The sequence below is a fragment of the Acanthochromis polyacanthus genome, chromosome 13 (assembly GCF_021347895.1).
Source record: "Acanthochromis polyacanthus isolate Apoly-LR-REF ecotype Palm Island chromosome 13, KAUST_Apoly_ChrSc, whole genome shotgun sequence".
NCBI classification, from domain to species: Eukaryota; Metazoa; Chordata; class Actinopteri; family Pomacentridae; genus Acanthochromis; species Acanthochromis polyacanthus.
In genome coordinates, this window is record NC_067125.1 from 23,209,624 (window position 1) to 23,232,249 (window position 22,626).

Consider the following 22,626-nt stretch of genomic DNA (forward strand, 5'->3'; position numbering starts at 1 on the left):
ACTTGGTAAAATGAAGAGGAAGTATTTTAGATTCAGCATGTCAGCAGTTGAGCTGAAGCAGATCAGTGTCAGTGATCATGTTAACTTCTTTGTTCAAAGGTCAGACTTCCTTGAACTGTATCTTACCACTAATGCAGTCTTCAGATGTCACATTTGATTGACTCATCAGAGGTTTGCTCGATTAAATCAACCTGCGGCCACTGTTCAATTTTGGCTTTGCCTTAAGTTTCAAGTTGAGCTATGCTCACTAAGCAGCATTGTGATAGTGGTAGACATGGCATCAGAATATGTGAAGGTTTCAGAAGCCAGATTGTGAATTTGAGCAAGGAGGAGCCTTCTCAACATCTAGCCATAGCTAGACTGAAGGTTTCTAAGGTGGCTGTGTAGGGTACTCAGAAACACTTTATAGGCATTGTACCAGTTGTATCCAAAGCAGAATCAAGCAGAAACAAACTGTGCACACCACCAGAAGATCAGAAGTTTAATACAATAGCTTTTACAAAGAGATGGAAGAGCAGCTTGGTCACAGGTGGAGAATTTAAATAAAAAACACAAGACTACTCAGCAAAAGTCCTGTCAAAAGATGGCTGTCTAGTAGTCTAGGAGGAGCATCTCTAAGCCACTTTTCAGGTCGAGAAACAAGACCAAACACTTGTAGCTCACTACTTGGAGCGATGGAAAAAGCTAAGAGCACAGCATATTACAGTGAATGATAGAAAAAAAACAGCAGAGAGAATGATACCACAGTGAATCAAACCCACAGTGAAATATGCTGCTGGGAAGATTCAAGTCTGGCGGGTTTGGATACCTGCAGTGAATTGACTCCACCCTGACCAAGAAAAAGCAGCAATCCGCTCTTCAGAGACATACTCCACTCTCTGGTTTGCATCTTTGTGGAGAAGAATTCATTCTGCAGCAGGATAATGAGCCCCAAAATACGTTAAAGCTTCGACCCGAAGACCAAAGAAGACAGAGGAGTGCTGACCCTCATGGACTTTCCTCCACAATCACATGACCTCAACCCCAGTGAACTTTTACTTTTATGGAGTTCTTGAGCATGAAGAAAGTCAAACATTCCTGTCATCACAGTGAGCTCTTTGGAACATTGTCACATTCTGCTTGGTTCTAATGTAATGAAAGCAATTCTGATAAAGTTTTACACACACTTGAAGAGTCCATGCAGCTCAGTTGTGTCTGTCATTGTTGCAAAGGGGGCAGAACAAACTTTAAAAATTAAATACATTTAAATAGGATATTTAAAAAAAACAAAAACAATTCCCAACAGTAGAAATCAAAGACCCTGACGGTTTAACGTTCAAAAGTTGAAATAAATTCATGCTTAAATACAAAAGTTATGTATATTTGTATATTTTTTGTTTTTTGTCTGCAACACTCAGAAAAACAAAGATGACGACAGGCACTATTGTAGGTTCTTCACAGTGATGCAACAGAAGATGTGTTTTAGTTTTCTCAAAGAATCTTTTAGTGAGAGGTTCTTTAAAGGACCTTATTGCAAACAGGTCTTTCAAGAATGCCCATAGCTACCTCCAAAAACCATCAAAAATGTCATGTGCTCCAAAGAACTTTCACAAAAAAGGGTTCTTTAAGGAGTAATTTTCAACAGAGTTTTTTGTGGTCCCACCTGAAAAACATAAGCTATTTCAAATAGTTCTTACATAGAGTAGAGTAAAAAAAACATAAAGTAAATAGTTCTGTGAGCATTTTGAATAGAATTATGGACTGCTGGTTGAAAAACAAGCAGGTGAACCTAGTTTTTGGGCATTTATTAATGTTCCCTTTGTATACCATCTAATTTCAGACAGGTATTAAAATGTCAGTTTCAGAGAAGCACGAACTAAGTCCATCTGACTTATTGACCAAACACAAACACAAAATTAAAAGGAACACCTATCCCTAAAGCCTTAAAATTAAAAGGAATACCTATCCCTAAAGCTTTAAATTAACTGAGAAATCCAAACTAAAATCATGAAACACTGAATGAATTTCAAAGATATAGAGACACTGGTTTTTAACAACTTTTATGTATGAATTGTAAATGTAAGACTACATCACTTCTGGGTCTTTCCTTATCTAATATTTTGGGTTCTTAACAGTTTGTCAGACAGAAACACATATTGCAAGATGCCTGTGGGGGGTTTGACAAATTCTGAAGGGCATTTCTCATTGTCTTCTGATTATTAATAAAAGAAAATTAAAAAAATATATCTTAAGATTAATTAATCATCAAAATAATCGTTAGCTGCAGCTATAGTTTCATGAAATTAGCTACCATCAGTTGCTCTGCTAAAAAGTAAAAGGTATAAGTACTTTAAGAACGACACTAAGTATGTGAAGAGCCATTCCCTCAATAGAGATTCTTTAATAGGTAATGACAGTTTGATGAAACAGAGAGCCTTCTGAAGAACCATTGCTTCTCCGAGAATAGTAGAATAGCTGAGTGCGTTTGGATGAATGTGCAATGTAGATCTTTAAAATAGATTGCTTTCATATGGTAACATCTGCGCAGGAAATCTTAGTTTTCTCTCTGAGTACAAAATGCTGTTTTGCATCAACAGTTTTGCATCGCCTGCACCATGACGTCAGTGCGTCACCGCCTGTGAGTGTGCGTCGGGACGGGGGCACGGAACTGCTGTAGGGTCGACGGATGATCGTAGATGAAGGAGAAAGATGAAAATTAAACAGCGGTTTTAGAGGAGCAGCGCTGCCCTGTTGACAGTACGAATATCTGTGGGCTCACTGCAGAGCGAATGTTATATGAGGACTCTGGGAGGACGTGGTTTAATCGCGGTAAGGTAGCGAATGTAGGGAGAGTTGGGGAGGGCTGTAGCTGCTGGGGTTTTTTTGGAGAGGGAAAACAACATGGCTGCGGTGGAGCTCGAATGGATCCCAGAAACACTGTACAACACCGCTATCTCGGCGGTGGTGGACAACTACAGCCGGTCAAGAAGGGACATACGCTCGCTCCCAGAAAATATACAGTTCGATGTCTATTATAAGGTAAGGTTTACCAGTCAACAGGCTCTGGTGTATCAGACAGCCACCATCCTGTACGAGTTTCTGTAATCAGCTGCTAACGTTGCTGCTAACGTTAGCAAAATATCGATAACGTTACATCCGCTCCTCAAGACGAAATTTAGCTTTTAAATGGGTGTAAATGAACTAACTAACAGCTGACCTGACATTTTATTTACATTAAAGATAGCTTGTGTATGTGTGTACGTTTGTTCAATAAGAAGCCATAACCGACATCGACCCTGTAGCTAATTACATCAGTAACCGTATAAATGAATTCTTTCAGTGACGTCGTGTTAAGAAAATATTTTTGTGGATTTGCTGTTGTGAAGATCTGCTGTGACCCACTTTCTTTAAGAAACGCTAGCTTTGTTTTAAATGGGCAAACATATTGGTTACGACTTGTCTCCGCTTTATCGAACGGTCACCGTCAGTTTGCCACAGACAGCGAACACATAACAGCTCTATTGAGAAACACTGTGACTTTGAAAACGGTTCTTTTTGTTCCCACGACTTTAAGTTAGATAACTACAACACTGAGCTGAAACGACAACTTCACCTGCCTATGAAGGGTCATTTACAGTAGGATCTTAAAGGGGTTCTGCACAGGCAGGGAAATGCTTTAGATGTGATGTACATTGGCATACACTGTGTTGTTAGAGGCAGTTAAATGTCATACATTGAAACTATGACCTCTTCATTCAAACAAAACACCGATACCATACTATTTAGTAATGAATATTACCTCATCTTTACCAACCGTTGGTGTCTTAGTATATAAGAATGTAAATTACTTGTCTTTTCTTTTCTGTAAATGTGATTCATTGAGTCTGTAGGATGTAGTAAGCTTGTTGACATAAAGTTGTTACTGTCGAACAGTATATCTTTGATATGCAAATTCTGTATATTAGAATGATAGTAATCAGTATTTTATTTTTATTATTCCTCATTATACTACCATAAACAGAAATCAGACAGTCTGATCGGCTTCAGTGTCACACCACAGCTGCTGTCAGAAATCTGTATTTTAGGTCAAAAAATTTGCAAATGAGAGTAACTGTTTTGTTAATGAAGCTGGGATAAGGCGGAGTGACTGGGTGACAGAAAGTAGGTGACCTGGGCAGGGGACTTGGAGTGAAACTATCTCCCTCCCTCCTTCCTTTGGCCTTTGTGTCCCTTTTTCTGAATTATTCAAACACACAGGTGGAAATATACCAGCCAGACCATAAAGCATACCCTGCTTTATCATTGATCTTAGTCTGAATAAGAACATCATTTGCAAGTTAATACAAGCTATAACCTCCAGAACAAAAAAATCATGCAGAAGTGCCAAGAACAGTAGTTCCTTGAATGCCCACCTGAGATTGGCTCCAAAATCAAGTCAGTCCTCATAGACTGCCATGTTAAAATGTCGAACTTTACAGCCCGGTGCAAAAAGTACATCTTTGTTCTTTGTAGATTATTTTGCAGTTCATGACAACTGTATAGGAACTGAATTTTTGAATAACTTATGTGTAAAGGCATCGCTGCTTTGAGTGGCAGGTAGATGCTGTCAGAGAAGAGTTCATGTTCCAGAGACTTTTGCATGGCTCGCCTCAGCTCCACTCATGTCCCCTCTTTGCTTAATTTTGACTTACCTGGGAAGTAGCAAGAGTCAGGCACTGCCAGAATGACAATGACCGGAGCCACTACAGCTGATGGAGTGTTTGACTGTCTTTATAGACAGTCAGTGAACACCATGACACCATGTTCTGTCAAAGGGGGCTTGAATTTATCAATTAAAACCATAAACACATTAGGGAAAATGTTTACTGAGGTAACAGATGAAGTGAGAAGCAGGGAATTTTCTCATATACAGCCAGACTTCTCTTTGCAGTCAGAGGAGTTGGCTCCTGCTGACCACTAGAAAGAGTGCAGATTTATGTCACTCCCGCTCTGACTTCCCTTTTCAGACCAGGAGGCTACATTCATCTTTTATACATGGCCTATCCTCCGAACATGATTAAGAAAGCCACTTAAGCAAGTTTGTGCAAAGAGTGAAGTTTACAGTAATAAGCACAACAGTGTGACATTCCAAGGACTGGATGTACCAGTTACTATGAAACCTCTTTTTTTTTCATGCCTTCATGTGTGATTTGTAAGACAAGTGATGGAGAACCCATTTTGCTAGGACATTTTTTGAGCAAGATTGGATTGCTTGTAGCAAAATGGTGGAGCCCCCGAAGAGCTCCCACCCAGGATAGTGTGCCACTGATTATAAGTTGTATTGCATGGTCACGACATGTAATGTACACAGTAGTTTCATGTGACACATTTCCAAGGAAACTAAAAAAAAATAGGGATAGACTGATATGCTTTTTGCTTGTTTTTTTTTAAAGCTGGTACTCAGGGCAATTACTGGTGATCAAGAAAGACTGATAACTAGTATTTGGAACCAATGTACATTACATGCAATGTTTTAACAGCGTGTGATAGCAGGGAACCTGTTTTTCATAACTAGGCTTCTTCTATTATGAAAAACACGTTCTTAAAAGTGACTTAATCTGTAAAATAGAAATAGGACTGATTAAATTAGGATGCTCTCCTCTGTTTAAGTGACTGAGGTTGATCAGTTTGTCTCCAGCTATTACCTTGACCGTTCTTCTCCGTCTTTCACTGTTCTATCATTTTTATTACAGACTAAGGCCCATATGTTAAAGCGTTATTAATTATGGTTTTCTAGATTCTGTTTGAACATAGTTTGTGGCAGCCTTCCAACCTAGATGCTTGCAGTTAACATAGCTAATTTCCTGCTTTGTGGCAACAGCTTGTTTCTTTTTCAGATTTTGCAGTCTCTGCTCGAGAGACATTTGAGACCACAGAATGACTAAAGACAGAGAGAGGTGGCTGCATTAGACCTGAAGTAGCACATTTCATTTATCAATAATCTGTCAATAGTTTACCAATACTAGTAATTGAAAAAATGCCAGCTATTGGCCACGATAATCAGCCAAACTGATAGTTATTCTGTCTCTACTAAAAAAAGTGAACTAATGACTAATTATACTTGGCAGCCGGTCCTCCCAGTTATGGTAATCATTGCCTTGTTACATGCAACAGTTGATGATACCATTTATCCCAAAAGTAGTCCACGTCTTTCTGTAGCTCTTAAGACAGCAGTAGGATTAACAGTGTCAAGGGCTGTAGTGAGTTCTCAAACTAGACAAATCAACAGTAGACAGGCCTGTTCACTGTAAATCACAGGCCTGAAAAATGACGGCTCAGTTTCCTACATGCAGCAAGTTGGTGACAAAATTAACTTTTTATTTGATTGGAAAGCTCAGTTGGACTCCCTTCCAGTCATGAGCCGCAAGATTGCAGTCAGGAAGCAGAATGTGTCAACAAGGCATCAAGAGAAGTATGTAAAGTGCTATTAGATGACATATGTTGTGGATTGACGCATTATAAATAAAATTAATTGAAGGTCACAGTAATATAATCGGCCTATACAAAAGCACTGGAGAAAGTGTATCACATTTATTTTGCCCAATAACTGATATTTCCAGAGCCATAGCTTGGGCTGGTAGTGTCTCCTGTTGACTCCACCATGCGGAGCCATGGCATATAACAACTTCCAGCTAAGCACAATTTGATGACAGGCTAGACATCAGCAATTTTTTTTGTTTGAACTCCTGAACAGCACGCAGCATTGTCTAAAGCATCACTTAGAACACACCCCTAAATAGAACAGAAACTCCACCATTGTAATTACGGATCATGAGCTGTTTTTTTTGTTTGTTTTATTTTATTCAGTAGTCTGCTCCTCAGACATGCTGTCCACACATACATGCTCGATGAGTGGTTGGTGGAAGAGCTGGCCTCTGTATTATTCTCAGTGCATTTCCACCTTTGTCTTGTCAATCCAACCTGTGTGTGTGTGTGTTTCAGCTTTACCAGCAGGGCCGGCTCTGCCAGCTGGGGGGAGAGTTCTGTGAGCTGGAGGTGTTTGCTAAGGTGTTGCGGGCTTCAGATAAAAGGTAAGGAAATAAGGGGCTATGCTTTGTCTTTAACCACACACCATTAAGCCATCAGTTATCTTAGAATATTATCCTTGAGCCTGTGATCGCTTATGGTTGTCAGAGCAGTTTATTTTCACTGTGCTGTAAACAGTATTAATCAATACCAAAGGATAAGTACTGAAAAGTGCTCTTCAAATTAAATGCATGTAAACATTAGTCTCCTTAATTACAAACAATTGGTGTTAGTGTTGATCCTGAAATAATCGTATTAATTGGCTTCTAGAGTGTATTAAAGACTTGTTTTTTATATTAAAAGGGGTCAGGGGTTTATGAAAGTAGATGAATGTAACTTAATATAAAATAGCATTGTAAATCCCTTACCACAGTAAACTGCCCTTTAAGTGTTAAGGTGAATTATTGATGGTTTTTTCCATAGAGTTATCTATGTTCTGCGTTTGGATGGGCTTAGTGTGAAAAACCTGTCATTGCTCGTGGATCAGTTGTTGTCATTGCTATTGTTATTCAGTGACTGGTCAGATGCACTGGTTGTATACACTACTGACGTGGTCTCTTTCTTTGTCCCCCTCACTGCAGACATCTCCTGCACCACTGTTTCCAGGCCCTAATGGACCACGGTGTGAAAGTAGCCTCAGTTCTGGCAAACTCCTTCAGCCGCCGCTGCTCCTACATCGCAGAGTCTGACGCCCACGTCAAAGAGAAGGCTATTCAGTTCGGCTTTGTGCTGGGTAAGTGGCGGGCCAGGGAATGGAAAGTGTTAAGTAGTCTCTCCTAGACAGTCTGTGAGATACAGGTCAGGGTTCTCACTTTGTTTTCAGCGAGCTTAGAAATAGTCTGGGTTCCAGGAAGAGGGTGGTTTAAAATGACAATTATTCATCAGAAATTTGAAGCTATCATCCATTATCCTTAACATATGTCTGCAGGACAGTTTGCAACACTTACTGTACTTTAAGTCAAAAGTCCATTTATCTCGCCAAAAGTCGTGTTTGACATTTTCTGAAAATATGTGTGGATTGGTTCAACTTGTTTACATGGGAAAAATAAACATGTTTAAATGCAAATGTAATTATTTTTGAAAATATAACTTAAGAACATACAAGCAATAGAGAATTTCTTGATTGACAGTACACAAGAGAAGTAAGTAGTGCAGTATCATTTAAAGGTCAAATGATTCAGTGTTTCATCAAAGCACAGTGATTGCATTACTTCTAAGTTGAACAGCAGGGTATTTGCTGTCATGTAAAACTAAAAACTAATAGTTTAGATTTACGCCAGTAAAAAATACAGGCAAAAGTCAGAATACCTTTCATTACAAAGATTCAGATTTTTATTTTTCAGTCCCTCACATGTTCGCCTTTATTTTTGATGACAGACTCAATCATGGAGGATGCCAGTGTTGCAGAATTTTTAGGAGAGATGTTTTGGCGTTCTGTTTTTGCTGGTGCCCTTTGCTGAAGGGGTTTTCCTTTCTTTTTAAAATCCCCCAAAGGTGTTCTGTTGGATTACGTTGAGTGACATAACAGGTCATACTTTGTGCTTTATTCTTCATTAGAAACTCTTGTGTGATTTTGGCAGTGCGCTTTAGATCATAATCATGTTGAAATATGGATCTACTGCTGAGCTTCTGCAGACTAGGAGTGATCCTTTTAAGCTAGGATTTTGGACATTCATGGTTTGAGCTATAAATATCATCTCACAATATATTTTGCACTCATGTGGCCCATCAGACTCCCACCTCTGTGCCTTACTGTTGGAAATATGCACTCAGCTGGCCATGGTTATCCTGACCACGGTCACACCAAACATGTTAGACTCTGTCTGAGCTGAGCCAGTTTTGTTTTGGTTTCATAGGAACAAAAAATGTGCTCCCAGTATTCATCAGAAGTTTGATTTTTCAGTCTAGTGACAAAGAGCAAGAAAGGGTTTTTTTCTTTGGATGTGTCCATAGAGGTTCACATTACACAATGTGTTGTGTGTGCAGTGTCTTTCTCGCTGTCTAAGCTTCACAGAAACTCTGATTTCTTTTAATAACCCTTGTACCAGTTCAGACATGCTCATTGACACAGTCCATAGGTCCAAAACTGAGAAAGGTCTGATGGTCACAGGTCATTTTATAGCCATGTCCAAGCAGTTAGGCTAGCTGGAAATCACAGGTGTACTAAATTTTGTTTCAGGGACTACAGGTTTTCTGTCTTGTGTATCAGTGATCACAAGTTTATTCACTTAGTCGCACTGACCTTTTATTTTGGGCTGTGTGTTTTCAATATAAGTATTTGTTTTTAATTCTTCTTAACAGGAAATCCTCTACTTTTCAACATAGAAATAATACAATTATTTAGAGGTGAGAAAGTTTGGAGCAATTTTACATCATTTGAACCAATGTGATTTTACACTGAGGTATAATAATGTATGTTATATGCTGTATTAAAACATCTATTTCAGCTCCAAAAAGTGCAGCTATCTTTTAAACGCTTTCCCCTTATATTAGATTTACCACTTAAACTGTATAAGCATTTGTCATTGGTGTGGTAAAACTGGATGGATCCTAAAGGTTTGTGGTTGGTGTTCGTGTTTATTTTACCAACAAAACTAGTCCGTACTTATCAAGTGCAGGGTTCTCACCAGGATTTTTTTCACAGCGTAACAGCAGGTCGGGACGGCCCGACACTATGCGCATGCGCAATAGCCTTCATTAAATCTCGCGAGCGGCCGGCCCAGATGTCAGCCAATGAGCGTCACGCAGATGCTCCAAATGCTCGTGATTTAGGTCACTATTCACCATACATGGCATCATGGAAACAACCGAGACATGCTAATTGTAACCCCGAGATTGGAAGCGACTCTTAATTTTAGACGGGAACGGCTCAATCGATAGGAAAGTACGGCTGAGGTGGGGAGACATAAATTAACCTAGATAGGCACCCAGTCGATAAAAACAAATGCACATGGCGTTATCTGTCAAAATAACTCTCTTTCACAGCGCCAACTGCCCCATTAAAGAGGTTTTCTCACATAAATATGGAAATATTACGAAAACACAATACCACAACTTGAAAGGCAGCGTAGCGGCCCTAATCACAGCGTAATCTTTTCAACTTTAAACTTTTTCAACTGAAATGCGCTGGCGAGAACCCTGAAGTGTAACTTAGAATTAGCAAAAAATGCTGTCAACTGTATTTGAAAGAGCATCTTGTTTATTATAACATGCTTTGACCTACTTTTTTTTTTATCAGAAGCAGAGGTAACATGTAAAATCATCCTAACTTTGTTTAGCTACCAAGCCATGTTGGATACTGTCAGTTTAACTGAGGTTCCTTTATATAATGTTTAGACTCGCTTGCTAGAGTAATTCGCTCCATGAATATGTATGTGGCTAAGTGTGTCTAATATTTTTGACCACAGGTGGCTTCTTGTCTGATGCGGGCTGGTATGGAGATGCAGAAAAAGTGTTCCTGTCGTGCCTGCAGCTGTGCACACTCCACAGTGAAGTCCTCCACTGCTACCGGGCTGTGGAATGCTGTGTCAGGTCAGTCTGAAAGCCTCTATGTGCTTACACTAACCAAGAAGACCCCTTTGTGTAGAATGTATACGTTAGGCTGTCGCTAAGAGTTTTGCTGTGCCTCTTTGCTTGTGGCAAAGCTAACCTGAGTACACATACAATCTTTCTACAGTAAGATTACTGTATTTTCCGGACTATTGAGCACAACTGAATATAAGCCGCACCCACTAAATTTAAAAAGAAAAAAAATTGTACATATATAAGCCACACTTGTCTATAAGCTGCAGGTGTCCAAGTTGTAACATGAGATATTTACACAGAAAGGTTTTTTTCAACTTTTAATTAACTAAATGTTTTTTTTTCCAAACAGTGCCTGTAACACATCAGTAATAAACATTGAGTCAATTCTTTACGCTGCCGTCTCCAGCGTCTCTCCATGGATTGATGCCAAACTTATGTGCATCAGCTCTGTTTCCTTCTTCGACAGGCAGATCGATTGCCTTTAGCTTAAAAGCTGCATCATATGCATTTCTTCATGTGTTTTCCATGATGAGGATGTGTGTATGAAGTACAAAATGACTGATCCGAAGAATTTAGTGTGAGTGTGTTTGATTTAATTCAAACAGTGTCATTGGTCCACTGTGACCTGTTTGATAATTTCATTGGTCTGATGTGACAAGGCTAAATGTATTGACGGCATGAAGCTCGTTAGCCCGTAGAAATCTATGCATTAGCCGCATCGTTTTATAAGCCGCAGGGTTCAAAGCGTGTGAAAAAAGTAGCGGCTTATAGTCCAGAAAGTATGGTAACTTTAGCAGTCTGCTCTAAATGACAAACTTTTCTCTTGAACAGAGACACAATGTGCAAAAACTGAACAAGGAGCACAGGCATCACAACAAATCAGGATATTAGTTACTTTCACTGTGGCTTTGGCTATGCTAACAGCTAGTAGCTAAATTAGGAGGCAACCACAGATTACTAACAATATTGTCTGAAAAACAATAATAAATATTTCTTTAAGATATACTTAAAGCATTATCGGCCAAACCCTGATCTGAATGTGTCAGGGCGTTATTTACTTTATGCGCCAGCTGCAATGGCAGTCTTATTTGGTCGTACCTGATAAGATTTTTGTGTCACTTTTAAACCAGCACAATCAGAACTACATGTGTATGCATTAACAGGCAGACACACACAAGTCTATCAGCATCTTTCCACTACAGGAACTCAGGGCAGGTACTAAGTTACATGAACTACAGGATCCATCTAACAATGTCATTTTTAAGTTTGCTTAAACACAGACAAATAATATTTACTGCACACAACTCCAGTTCTGTGAGCACATATGCAGTGAAGGGAACCTAGTAGTTTCCTTCATTGCTGTTTGTGCAGTCCACCTGTGTAGCAAATTTTACATTGTTTATAACAATGTTTGAGAGGACAAGGCTGCTCAGTTGTTGTGTTGTTCTGATGAAATCTTGAAGAAATTTGTGGTGGTAATCGCAGCAACATAGAAAGTAGCCGTACAATATAGATATACCCACAAACAAAATGACCTGACACTGAGTACAGGCGTGTATTTAGGAGTTGTGTGTCCTAAATTTGTAGCAGGCAACAAATTGATGGGACTCGTAAACACCGCCACAGTTTAATCAGTCTGTTTTTAATGTATATGTAATGTAATGTTGCTAACAGGCAAAGAAACAGACGGACAGACAGACAAACATGCGCCAATCGTCACAAAACTCTGCCATTCCTTGACAGAGTAATACTTACTAAATCACTTCAGAGAAGTCACACACAAGTCTGACACTGTTATTCAAGCCCTCTGCTCTTGTCTCTTCAGGCTGCTTCATGTCCGCAATGGAAATTGTAAGTATCACCTGGGGGAGGAGACCTTCAAGCTTGCTCAGTCTTACATGGACAAACTAGCCAAACATGGCCACCAGGCCAACAAGGCAGCGCTGTATGGTGAGCTTTGTGCCTTGCTCTTCGCCAAAAGCCACTATGATGAGGTATGAATGTTTAACCACTGATAGTAGTTTTGTTTGACTTACAGTACTGCAGTGTTGCTGAGAAATCTGTAACTTCTGTTTTTCTCTGCATTTTCCTCATGTCCCAGGCATACAGGTGGTGTATAGAGGCTATGAAGGAAATTACTCCTGGGCTGCCTGTCAAAGTAGTAGTTGATGTCCTCAGACAAGCCTCCAAGGTAATACTTAGATCAGGTGAAAGATTAAGAAAATGTCCCTATGTCACTGTCACAGGTACAATGTCTATACATAGTGTGTCTCTGTTAGTAACTTTCAGCACTGATTTTAAATGATTTCAGCTTTAGATGCTCAGATACAAATTCAGAAATGACTGTTTAAAGTTGGACTTGTGCTTTCACTGCAGGCCTGTGTGGTAAAGAGGGAGTTCAGAAAAGCAGAGCAGCTGATCAAACATGCAGTGTTTCTCGCAAGGTAACCTGCTGTGTCTTTATAGCGACTGCATGTTATTTTTATTCTTTCTGTCATCAGGGATTCTGATTCAGTATTTTGTGTCTTGCAGAGAACATTTTGGACACAAGCATCCCAAGTACTCCGACACGCTGCTAGATTATGGATTTTACTTATTAAATGTAGACAACATATGCCAATCAGTTGCTATTTACCAGGTAAGCAGAGTGATAGGCAACCAAAGTGTGCCTATGTTTTACATATCCTTGTTTTCAGGAATTTTACCTATTTAAATCCTTTAACTGTACAAAATTCAGACTGCCCTGGACATTCGACAGTCTGTGTTTGGGGGAAAGAACATCCATGTTGCCACAGCCCATGAAGACCTGGCCTACTCTTCATACGTGCACCAGTACAGCTCTGGGAAATTTGACAACGCTCTGTGAGTACAATAAATCTTACAACCTCAGGACTATTCCTACATCAGTCTGTTAATTACCTTCAACACAAGCCCTGTTGTAAATGACGCAGAAGACTATGACTCATACTGTGTTGCTGCTGTTGCTGTCTGTACTGCTGTTTATGTAATATGGATGCATGTTTAGAGTCATGTGCCATTGCATTAAAAAGATATGTAATTTTACACAATGCCAAATTCAAAGACTGCAAGGAGCTGAGTGGGAGATGTTTTTTTTTATTTATAATTAATCTTGTCATACCCCTCCCTGTATACAAAGACACTGGTTCAGTATTGGGTAATGATGGAACCTCTATTAGACTGGTTCACTTTTGCACTATATGAGCTTCAAAACAGCTTTCTTCAACGGAAAAGGCTGGCTTTCTTGGAAGTGTTTTACCTCATTTAAATAGAGCTTCGGCCAAGTTTGAGTTGCATGATATGTTTGAGTCATCTGCTTTGCTTTCCCCTCAGATTCCATGCAGAACGTGCCATAGACATCATAACTCACATTCTGCCTGAGGACCATCTTCTGTTGGCTTCCTCTAAGAGAGTCAAAGGTAAGGCAAGTTTCTTGGACATGCTGGGCTGCTGCCCACTGTGTGGAAGGCTCAGTGGGAAATATCATGAACGCAATCCATTTCATGACAACAGTCATTGTCCCTTGGACCTAATATGTATATACATGTTGCAGACATTTTCAACCATTCAGATTCAAATCTTGGACAAAGGGCTCACAAATCCAAAGAAACATTTACGCAAGTAATAGCTGAGTTACTGCAGTAAAAAGTCAGGCTGAGAAGCAGAATCAATGATTTAGCCACTATTTGATTGCTAACTATTCACTTCAAGAAAAAGAAAAAACTGACACATGCTGGCAAATAGTATTTATGTTCTATCAGATAATATCAGGGATGGTTTTTCTACATTCCTGAAATTCATACTGAGTAATCATCCACCTAGTTTTGTTGTAGTGCTGAATTAGATTTAGCTTTTTTAATCAGTAGTGGTACATTAGACTGGATCTAAGCCTGCCATTGGCTGTATATCACACACAACACTCTCCCTTTCACTGTTTGCATCTCAGCGCTTTTAGAATCCCCTTCTCTATAGGAAACAACAATGCAACCTACACGCTGAGAATGGCAAGTTTAGACAAAGTATGGATAGTTTTATAAAGTAGTCTCTTGTTTTTTTCCTGAATGGTTATAAAGACCTACAAAGAGTATATTCAAAGCATTTGCAGCAGGAACCTTTTTTAATATTTGCCCATAGTTTATGAACATTTCTTTTTTAAAGCATGGTCCACTAACACAAGTTCTTCCCCAGTACTATTTTCTTGGTTACTGTCACTGTTTCCTGGACATAGTGCTGCACAACAAGATTATGATCGGTTTAAAGAGTGTTCCCTAATAAATACCAAATAAAAATGGAAAATTAGCACCAGCCAAGTTCTGGTAAAATATGAAAGTGATGGGTAGATGTCGAGCACACAACAGTTATTCCTATTTAGGGGCTGGTGAAGTAATTTTCCTACCCAGAGCCAGAGTGCTGACACAGTGTAGTGAGGATAGGCCTGCCTATGCCAAAGTATGTTAAGTCTAACATCTTTTCTGTGTTCTCATAAGCACTAATCCTGGAGGAAATTGCCATTGACTGCCACAATAAAGAGACAGAAGAGCGTCTCCTGCAGGAGGCCCATGATTTGCACCTCTCTTCACTGCAACTGGCCAAGAAAGCCTTTGGGGAGTTCAACGTCCAGACAGCAAAACACTACGGCAACCTAGGACGGCTCTACCAGTCCATGAGGAAGTTTAAGGCCAGTTGAGACTTTCTTTTTTTTGTCATCCCTAGTCTAGTTTACATGCAATGGAAGGGTTGTTTGTTTGTTTGTTTTTTGTGCTGCGATGGAGAGGTTCGGTTGTCAGTAATGAATACTAAGGTAATATTTCCTCTCTCTTGAGTTGCCAAATTAGCAGTTTTTCTCGAGGACAGTCAGTTTTACAGCTTTTAGTGTTTTGTTTTGTTTTATTACGCATCAACATCGTGCTGCTTTCGAATACTTGGGCTCATCTTTGCAGTTGTGTTTCCTACACAGGACCCAGTGCTATAGTTTTTTGGGTCTTATTAGATGATCAGGCTGCACTTGATCCTGAAAAGTTGTATCCAGCTGAGAAACAAAACCACATGACAGAACGCCTACTAAATGATTGTAATATGTTAGACTAACAGACTGAAGTTTGATCCCTGTTTAAAGCAAAAAAATAATTGAGCTACATGATGTTGGATATTCTTTTAGCATTCTGTGGAGCTTTAAAACTGTTAATTGTGGTGAATAAAGTCCAATAGAAATTACTTTGCTGTATACAGTATACACCAGAATTGAGTTCAACCCTGTGCCAGATCATCTGAATGTTAAAATATTCAAATCACTTCTAAGTTGAACAGTAGGATATTTTCTCTTATGTGAAATAATAAACAGTTTAGATGTACTATATTAAAAATACAGACATCCACAGCATGGAGGATGCCAGTGTTGCACTAATACCTGCAGAGACGTTCTGCCATTCTTCAGACTATTGTTTCAGCAGCTCTTTGTTGGAGGAGTTGTGTTGCTCGGCCTTTCTCTGTAGAATTTCCCAGAGGTGTTCTGTTGCATTCAGGTCAGGTGACATACTTGGCCAGGTCATAGTTTTCACTTTGTTCTTCTTTAAAAAGTCTTGTTTGTGATTTTGTCAGTGTTCTTTGGAATATTTTTATGGTGGAATCTTCTGCCAAGCTTCTTGTCAGTTAGTGTTTTGGTACATCTGCAAGTGTCCGTGTTTCCATCTACAATGTCATCTCCCCATCCTCTTACACCTGTGCAGCCACAAACCATCACAGCATGTGTTTCACTGTTGATTAATGGAAGCACCAAACATGCTGGACCCCATCCTAGCTAACCAAATGTATCTTGGTCTCATCTGACCAAAGAATTTATTCTAAGTATTCATCAGGATTTTCTTTCGTGTTTTGTATCGAAGCTTAAACCTTCAGTTTCGAGAGCATTCAAGGGATTTTTTTAGTGAATGCTGTCCATAGAGTTTGACGACTCACACTGTCTTAGCTGACACAGAAGGTAGAAAGTACAAGTAGTGCTCTGTCCGTGGTGTTATTTTAGGAGGACCACTGCAGCTTTGATTAGTGATACTGTGGCTTGTTGTGTACCTCCTGGTTGCTGCTGCAACTGTGTTTCAACTGAATTGTAATTTGTTTGCCAATCTTCCTGTGTGCAGTATCATTTTGCAAAGTCTCATCATCGGATTTCTCATTTTGTCTGGGAATCTTTTCCATGTGGAACCATGACACGGATAGCCACTGTCTATAGGTTGAGACCTAAGAAAGTTCTGATGTTCACAGCATGTTTTGCAACCATTTAATAACTAAGCCATTTTAATGACACTGCTTGCCTTCTCTTCTAGCACGAAACCCCCCCAGAGCACTGTCTATAGGGGGCACTGTTTCTGCAGCCTTCATTAACTCCACCTAATGGGTGTGTGATTGGTTTAGAGAAACAGAAAGAAGACGGGCCTTTTCTCCCTGATAGCAGCATGATGATTAGGTGCAGTGAACCGTTGTTCATTACAGCCTGAGCTGGCTGTATGAGACTACAGGTGTATTTTGCTTTTGTTGCATTTCTGAAGTATTTGTTCATAAGAGCAAATATTCTACATTATTGACAGGTGGTGCAGTTTTGAATCATTTGTTGTTTAAGAGCTGTTGTACAGCAGTGTACTCACTTCTGTTGTTTACTGTATGTAAGATGCTGTATTTCATTCATTTGGCTAATGAAAGGGTAGTGTGGAGACGGACTGTGAGACTCTATAATTCTAGAGATTTAATGAAGGCTGAAATAATTACAGAATTCAATATGTTACAGTTAGCAGGGGACCAATGTGACACTGTTTTAAATCCCACAAAAGCGCACAATATTTATCTCTAGATTATGTAAAAACCAGACAGGGAGTGATTGTTGGAAAGTTTGTAAACTAATAAGCATTGTGACTCTGTTTGTCAAAGCATGATGTCACAAGTGTACTTTACCCCAGTTACGACATTTACAGGCATTTACCCAAAACGATGTTCCTTCAGTGTAAAAGGAGCCAGATGTTTTTATTTATTGGGAAACTTCAAGAAACAAAATGTCGAAATATAAATAGGTGTTTAAAGTGTGTCCCTCGTGTGTGATCTGTTTGTCTATCTTTGTGTTTGTGTCACTGTGTGTCCAGGAGGCAGAGGAAATGCACATCAAAGCCATCCAGATCAAGGAGCAGCTACTGGGCCATGAAGACTATGAAGTGGCTCTGTCAGTGGGTCACCTGGCCTCTCTCTACAACTACGACATGAACCAGTATGAAGACGCAGAGAGGCTCTACCTGCGCTCCATTGCTATTGGTCAGTGGAAAGATAGCAACAGTAGATGCTTGTTTTTAAATGTTTTACTGTAAATTAACATATGCAGGACCCAAACCTGTGTCAGCAGGAAATAAGTTCATCTGAGTCGGGGCTTCTTTTTGTTGCCGGGCTTCACTGAGTCCTGTGTTAATTATCCTGAATAATGTGCCTCACAAAGCAGGTTTTAAATGCCTTGGTTTACTCTGGGTCTATTAACAAAGTTCAGTGTGTTCACATAAAAGAGTTTTTAATTACAAGCCAGTCACATGCAAAATCACTAGACCTTGGATGTGCCACCAGTGGGGAAATTGAATTATTGCAGCTGGAGAAGGTCTATATTACATTCTGCAAAGTAAAAGATGCACAGCATAATCACTTAACCAATAAAGAAGAGGAAACAATAAAATATGTATGAATAATGCCCAAATGTCAAAAGACTACGGCTTTAGATGAGTAAAAGCAAACCAGAAATAAAGTTAGTTCTGTGGTCCAAGCTTGAAAGAAATACTATTATTATGTCTTGGCTGGAAAAAAAGAAAATAAGAGGGTGCCAGATCATGTCTGATTTACTACTGGGTGGTATTTATGAGAATATTTATTTCTAATTAAAAAGATTATGCAGTCACAGTATACTTAATTACAGTTCTCTCCGTGTTAACTGTACAAATATTTGATTTAGAAAAGCTTCCTCATTTTATCTGAATTACACTGATAGAAACACAATGCCAAAGATACCTGCTGTGAAACAATCACAAATAATAAGCAAGTACATATTTCAGTTATTAGATGGTAATATGGTCAACTGTAATATGTTGGAAAACTTAATAATTTGAACAGGGTTGTACAACAAAAGTCCATCTGGCATCTGAAAGGGTATCATTTAAGTATAGTAAGTCTGTACATTGATCATAGTAATCATGGTAACCTGCTCTGTGAACTTGTAGTGATTCGCTTTGGATGTGGACTAGTTACAGTTGTGTTCAAAATAGTAGCAGCAAAGACTAAAGAAGTGAGTGAAGCTCAAAATCCTTATCATAATAACTTTTATTTCCATTGGGAACACTGCACATTTCATTCTAAATCAAAACATATTCGGTTGTTGTGGTGGTATCTGAATATTAATTGTGAGATCCAAGTACCTCGGATATCTCACTCCCCACCCCACCCCAACAAACCCTGACATCACGCTTCTCTTTGTCCGTGTCAGTAAACAGAGGACAGATGCTGAAGATGGAGATATCCATGCTAATGCTATGTTAATGCTGTCAGAAACAAATGACAATTCTCTTTAGGTCTGTGAATGTGTTCTTTGGCAAATTGTAACCTCTTCAGCACATCAGTAGGGCTGGCCCGAATAGTGGTTTCTGGGCTCCGAATATTCGGGCCCTTTTAAAGACGAATATCCGGATATTCGTTCCGCCCCGTAACGGGGGGGTTCTTCCACATCTCTGGTGTTGGTTGCCATTTTAAAGCATTTGTGATGATTTTCGCTGAGCAGCCCATCATTTTCTGACCTCTTCATATGGCTTCTCCTCTCTAATCATCTTTTTAATCAAAGTATGCTGTTCATCTGAACGTCTGCAACGACTCATTTTACTCAGATTTTTTAGAGAAATGCACAACGGTTGCTGCCTTCTTCGTTAAATGAGTTCCACCTGTTTGAGACCTGCTTTTGACCTCACTGATTGAACTCCACACTGGTATTTTTGAATTATTCAGTGAAACAGAGTCAGCAGCGTGCATGTCATGATTGACTTCGGTCTGTTGGTTTTCTATTACTCTACTACACCTGCTAGTAAGTTATTTGCCATGTAGGAATATCATTTCTACCAAAACCAGTGGTTGATCTGGTTAGTGATGTTGCACTGCTATTATTTTGAACACAGCTGTATATAATTTGCTTCACAACGTTATCATTTATTGAAGTTACCATTATAATTTACAATGGTTGCAACTGACCCTACTTCATGGTACCTGAAAGGCTGGGTAAAGCCCAGTGATACCAGGCCAGCCTTCCAGTTTGATATTATACGCGCCCTGTGGTCACTCCTGTAGCTCATGGATTCCAGGAAAATGCTGTTTTTGTTGTGTGCGTCCAGCCGTGCTGCTCCACAAGTGAACCCAGCTCTGAGCCAAAGCTGGCAGCTGAGTCATACTGATTTGAAGTTCCTCCATCTTATTGACACAATCCTCTGATGCTTAATGCCTGTTCAAGCTGTATTGGATAGCCGTACTATCCAATAAAGTTAGCGTCCAGTAACCTAATTAGTTTGTAATTAACCCTCTAAACCCTAAGAAGTTTCTGGGTGGGTTTTGCTCCTGCCATGGTTTTCCTCACTGTGAACTATTTTTTTCACTGTAATGTAAAGTTCTGCACTTGCTGCTAGAAGTAAAGAGACTTCAGAAATGCCGTTCATGGTGTATGTTCCTGTTTTAACGCCATAAATCATAAAAACACAAAAACAACAGTTACATTTCATTTTTTGTTTTTTTTGCAAAAAGGGCAAAAAAGTGGAAATGGAATGGACAGCTGTTTTCTTCAGGTGCCCGTATGAGTGACACGTAAAAAAAAAAATAGAAGCGCCATGTCTATACATATTAACTGCTTACATTTTACATCTCCAAATGATGTTTTTCACACCACTGTGGCACATCAACTCTAGAAAGATGTTTTCTCTTGCTGAATATATCATCAAACAGCTTACTGACAACTTGCTCCTTTGTATACCAGAGCAGTGCTCTGTTGAATTCATTGATCAGGCTTGTTTTATTTTCCTCTGTCTCTTGTCACCTCCTCACTGCTCTGTGGAAACTTCCTGCAGTACACCGGAGTCCTTGACTTTATCTTAGGAGAATTTTTGGATCGATGTGTTGAAAATAAATAAATTACACTTTTAAGCTTAGATTTGTCTGACAGAACCACACATTAATGTATGAAACGTTCAAGAATCGCCTTCTTTCTGTTCTGACAGTGTCTTGCTCTAATAAGCAGACAGCTTTTGGGTTCCTATAGCACCTTAAAATAGTGAAATATGTCCAAAGCAGTTATGTAGAGACTTCAAAATCCAAAGACATTCATTTACCGTAATGTAAAACAGGGATAAGAAGGTGATTGTCACATTTGACTAAATGTTGACTTTTTTTTTTTTTTTTTTTTTTTTTCCTTTAGCCAACTGATTAATTGCCCTATAAAGACTACGAACATGTCATCTGATGTTTCTCTGTCCTTACAGGTAAGAAGCTGTTTGGAGAGGGTTACAGTGGGCTGGAGTACGACTACCGAGGCCTGATCAAACTCTACAACTCAGTAGGGAACTATGAGAAGGTGTTTGAGTACCACAACGTACTGTCCAACTGGAACCGGCTGAGGGACCGACAGTTTGCTGTGGCAGACGCCCTGGAGGATGTCAACACTACACCCCAGCAGACCCAGGAGGTGGTACAAGCCTTCCTATTGGCTCAGAGCCTAGGCCCAACCCGCCCCTGTCTCGGCTGATTTTATGAGGGAAGAGAGGGGGTGGGAGGGGAGAGACATGTGGGTTTTAGCCTGGTGAGGACATAAAATAAGCCTAAATGTGATGCTTCAGTTGCACACAAATAATTGGTAATACTCATAAAATTCAAGCATCACCGGCAGGGCAGTTGGCTTTACAGTCACTGCAGCTGCCAGTACACACAGACATGCATACACATGTAGTTGTGAAATAAAAAAAAAAAAAAATAGAGAAGACACCGTTATCAAACCTCATCAGCACACACATAACCACAATGCATCTCTACACAGCAAGCTGCTGCACTTCTCCAAGAGAACGAGGACGTACGACTGGGGGGTGGGGGGTGGGGGGGTGGTTAAAAAAGAAAAACCTCAAACATCCTGCAAGGATGGCAAATGACCTCTTCTCTTGTTTCACTCGCCTTTTTCTTCTCAGTTGGGAATCAGAGGACGTTTTTGCTTTTGTATTTGAACCAGTGTAGCTCTGAACGCCATGAGACTCACCACAGAATGAAACCATGTTCTCCAGGGCTACGTACATGACAGGATCTGGACCCCGCGCTCATCTGTGAAATACAGCCCACATCCATCAGCAGAATCACTTGGCGGATCACAGATGAAAATAGTCGGATATTTTTGACACTTGTACAGTAAAATATTACAGATTGTACACTTAAGTTTCAGTTGAAGGCTTCTTGTTTGTTTTTTTTTTCTTTGCAAAGAAGTGACAGTGGACCCTAAGAAGACTTCATTAAACTCCTGTTTTGAACTACTTGGTGGAGAGAGATTACAAACAGTGGAATGTGTTGAACCAGTGGGTATGTTGTTACACACATAACAGGCTTCACAGGTCTTGTTTTCAATTTATTTTATCTCTTTTTTTTCCAGCTTAGTACTGACATAGCAGACTTAAAATGCCAATAATTTATATGCAAAAATGTATGTTTATGTAGCCCTTTGTTATGCTTTTTAAATGAGTGAGCCATGAATCCTAAAGAAACAGTTCAGCACTATAATAAGGGACGTGCATGGGAGTGCACAGAGGAAGATGCCACATGTACAAAGGCTGAGAAGCCTCCTCTTTACTTCTTAATGATGAGGCTTCCTGTTTGAGTGAGTGTCAGTACACACAGATAGAACTCTGGGTGCCCAAGTGCTCCACTGATGACTACCAGCCTTACACCAGCTTGCAGTTATCTGTCTGTAGACGGACCCATACTTTTAAGTGCTAAATAAACTACTATACCCTTAAG

General features: G+C 39.7%; 1 protein-coding gene across 1 annotated transcript; it reads left to right on the forward strand.

Moving 5' to 3' along the window:
* Positions 1-2,602: 2,602 nt before the first annotated feature.
* Positions 2,603-22,145, forward strand: appbp2 (amyloid beta precursor protein (cytoplasmic tail) binding protein 2). The gene is made up of 13 exons (XM_051958154.1): positions 2,603-3,018; positions 6,961-7,049; positions 7,626-7,777; positions 10,452-10,575; positions 12,395-12,563; positions 12,671-12,760; positions 12,946-13,013; positions 13,102-13,207; positions 13,307-13,431; positions 13,921-14,006; positions 15,075-15,265; positions 17,715-17,880; positions 21,114-22,145. Exons 1-13 carry the CDS (start codon positions 2,881-2,883, stop codon positions 21,374-21,376), a joined length of 1,767 nt encoding a protein of 588 aa, XP_051814114.1. The 5' UTR covers positions 2,603-2,880; the 3' UTR covers positions 21,377-22,145.
* Positions 22,146-22,626: the final 481 nt, after the last annotated feature.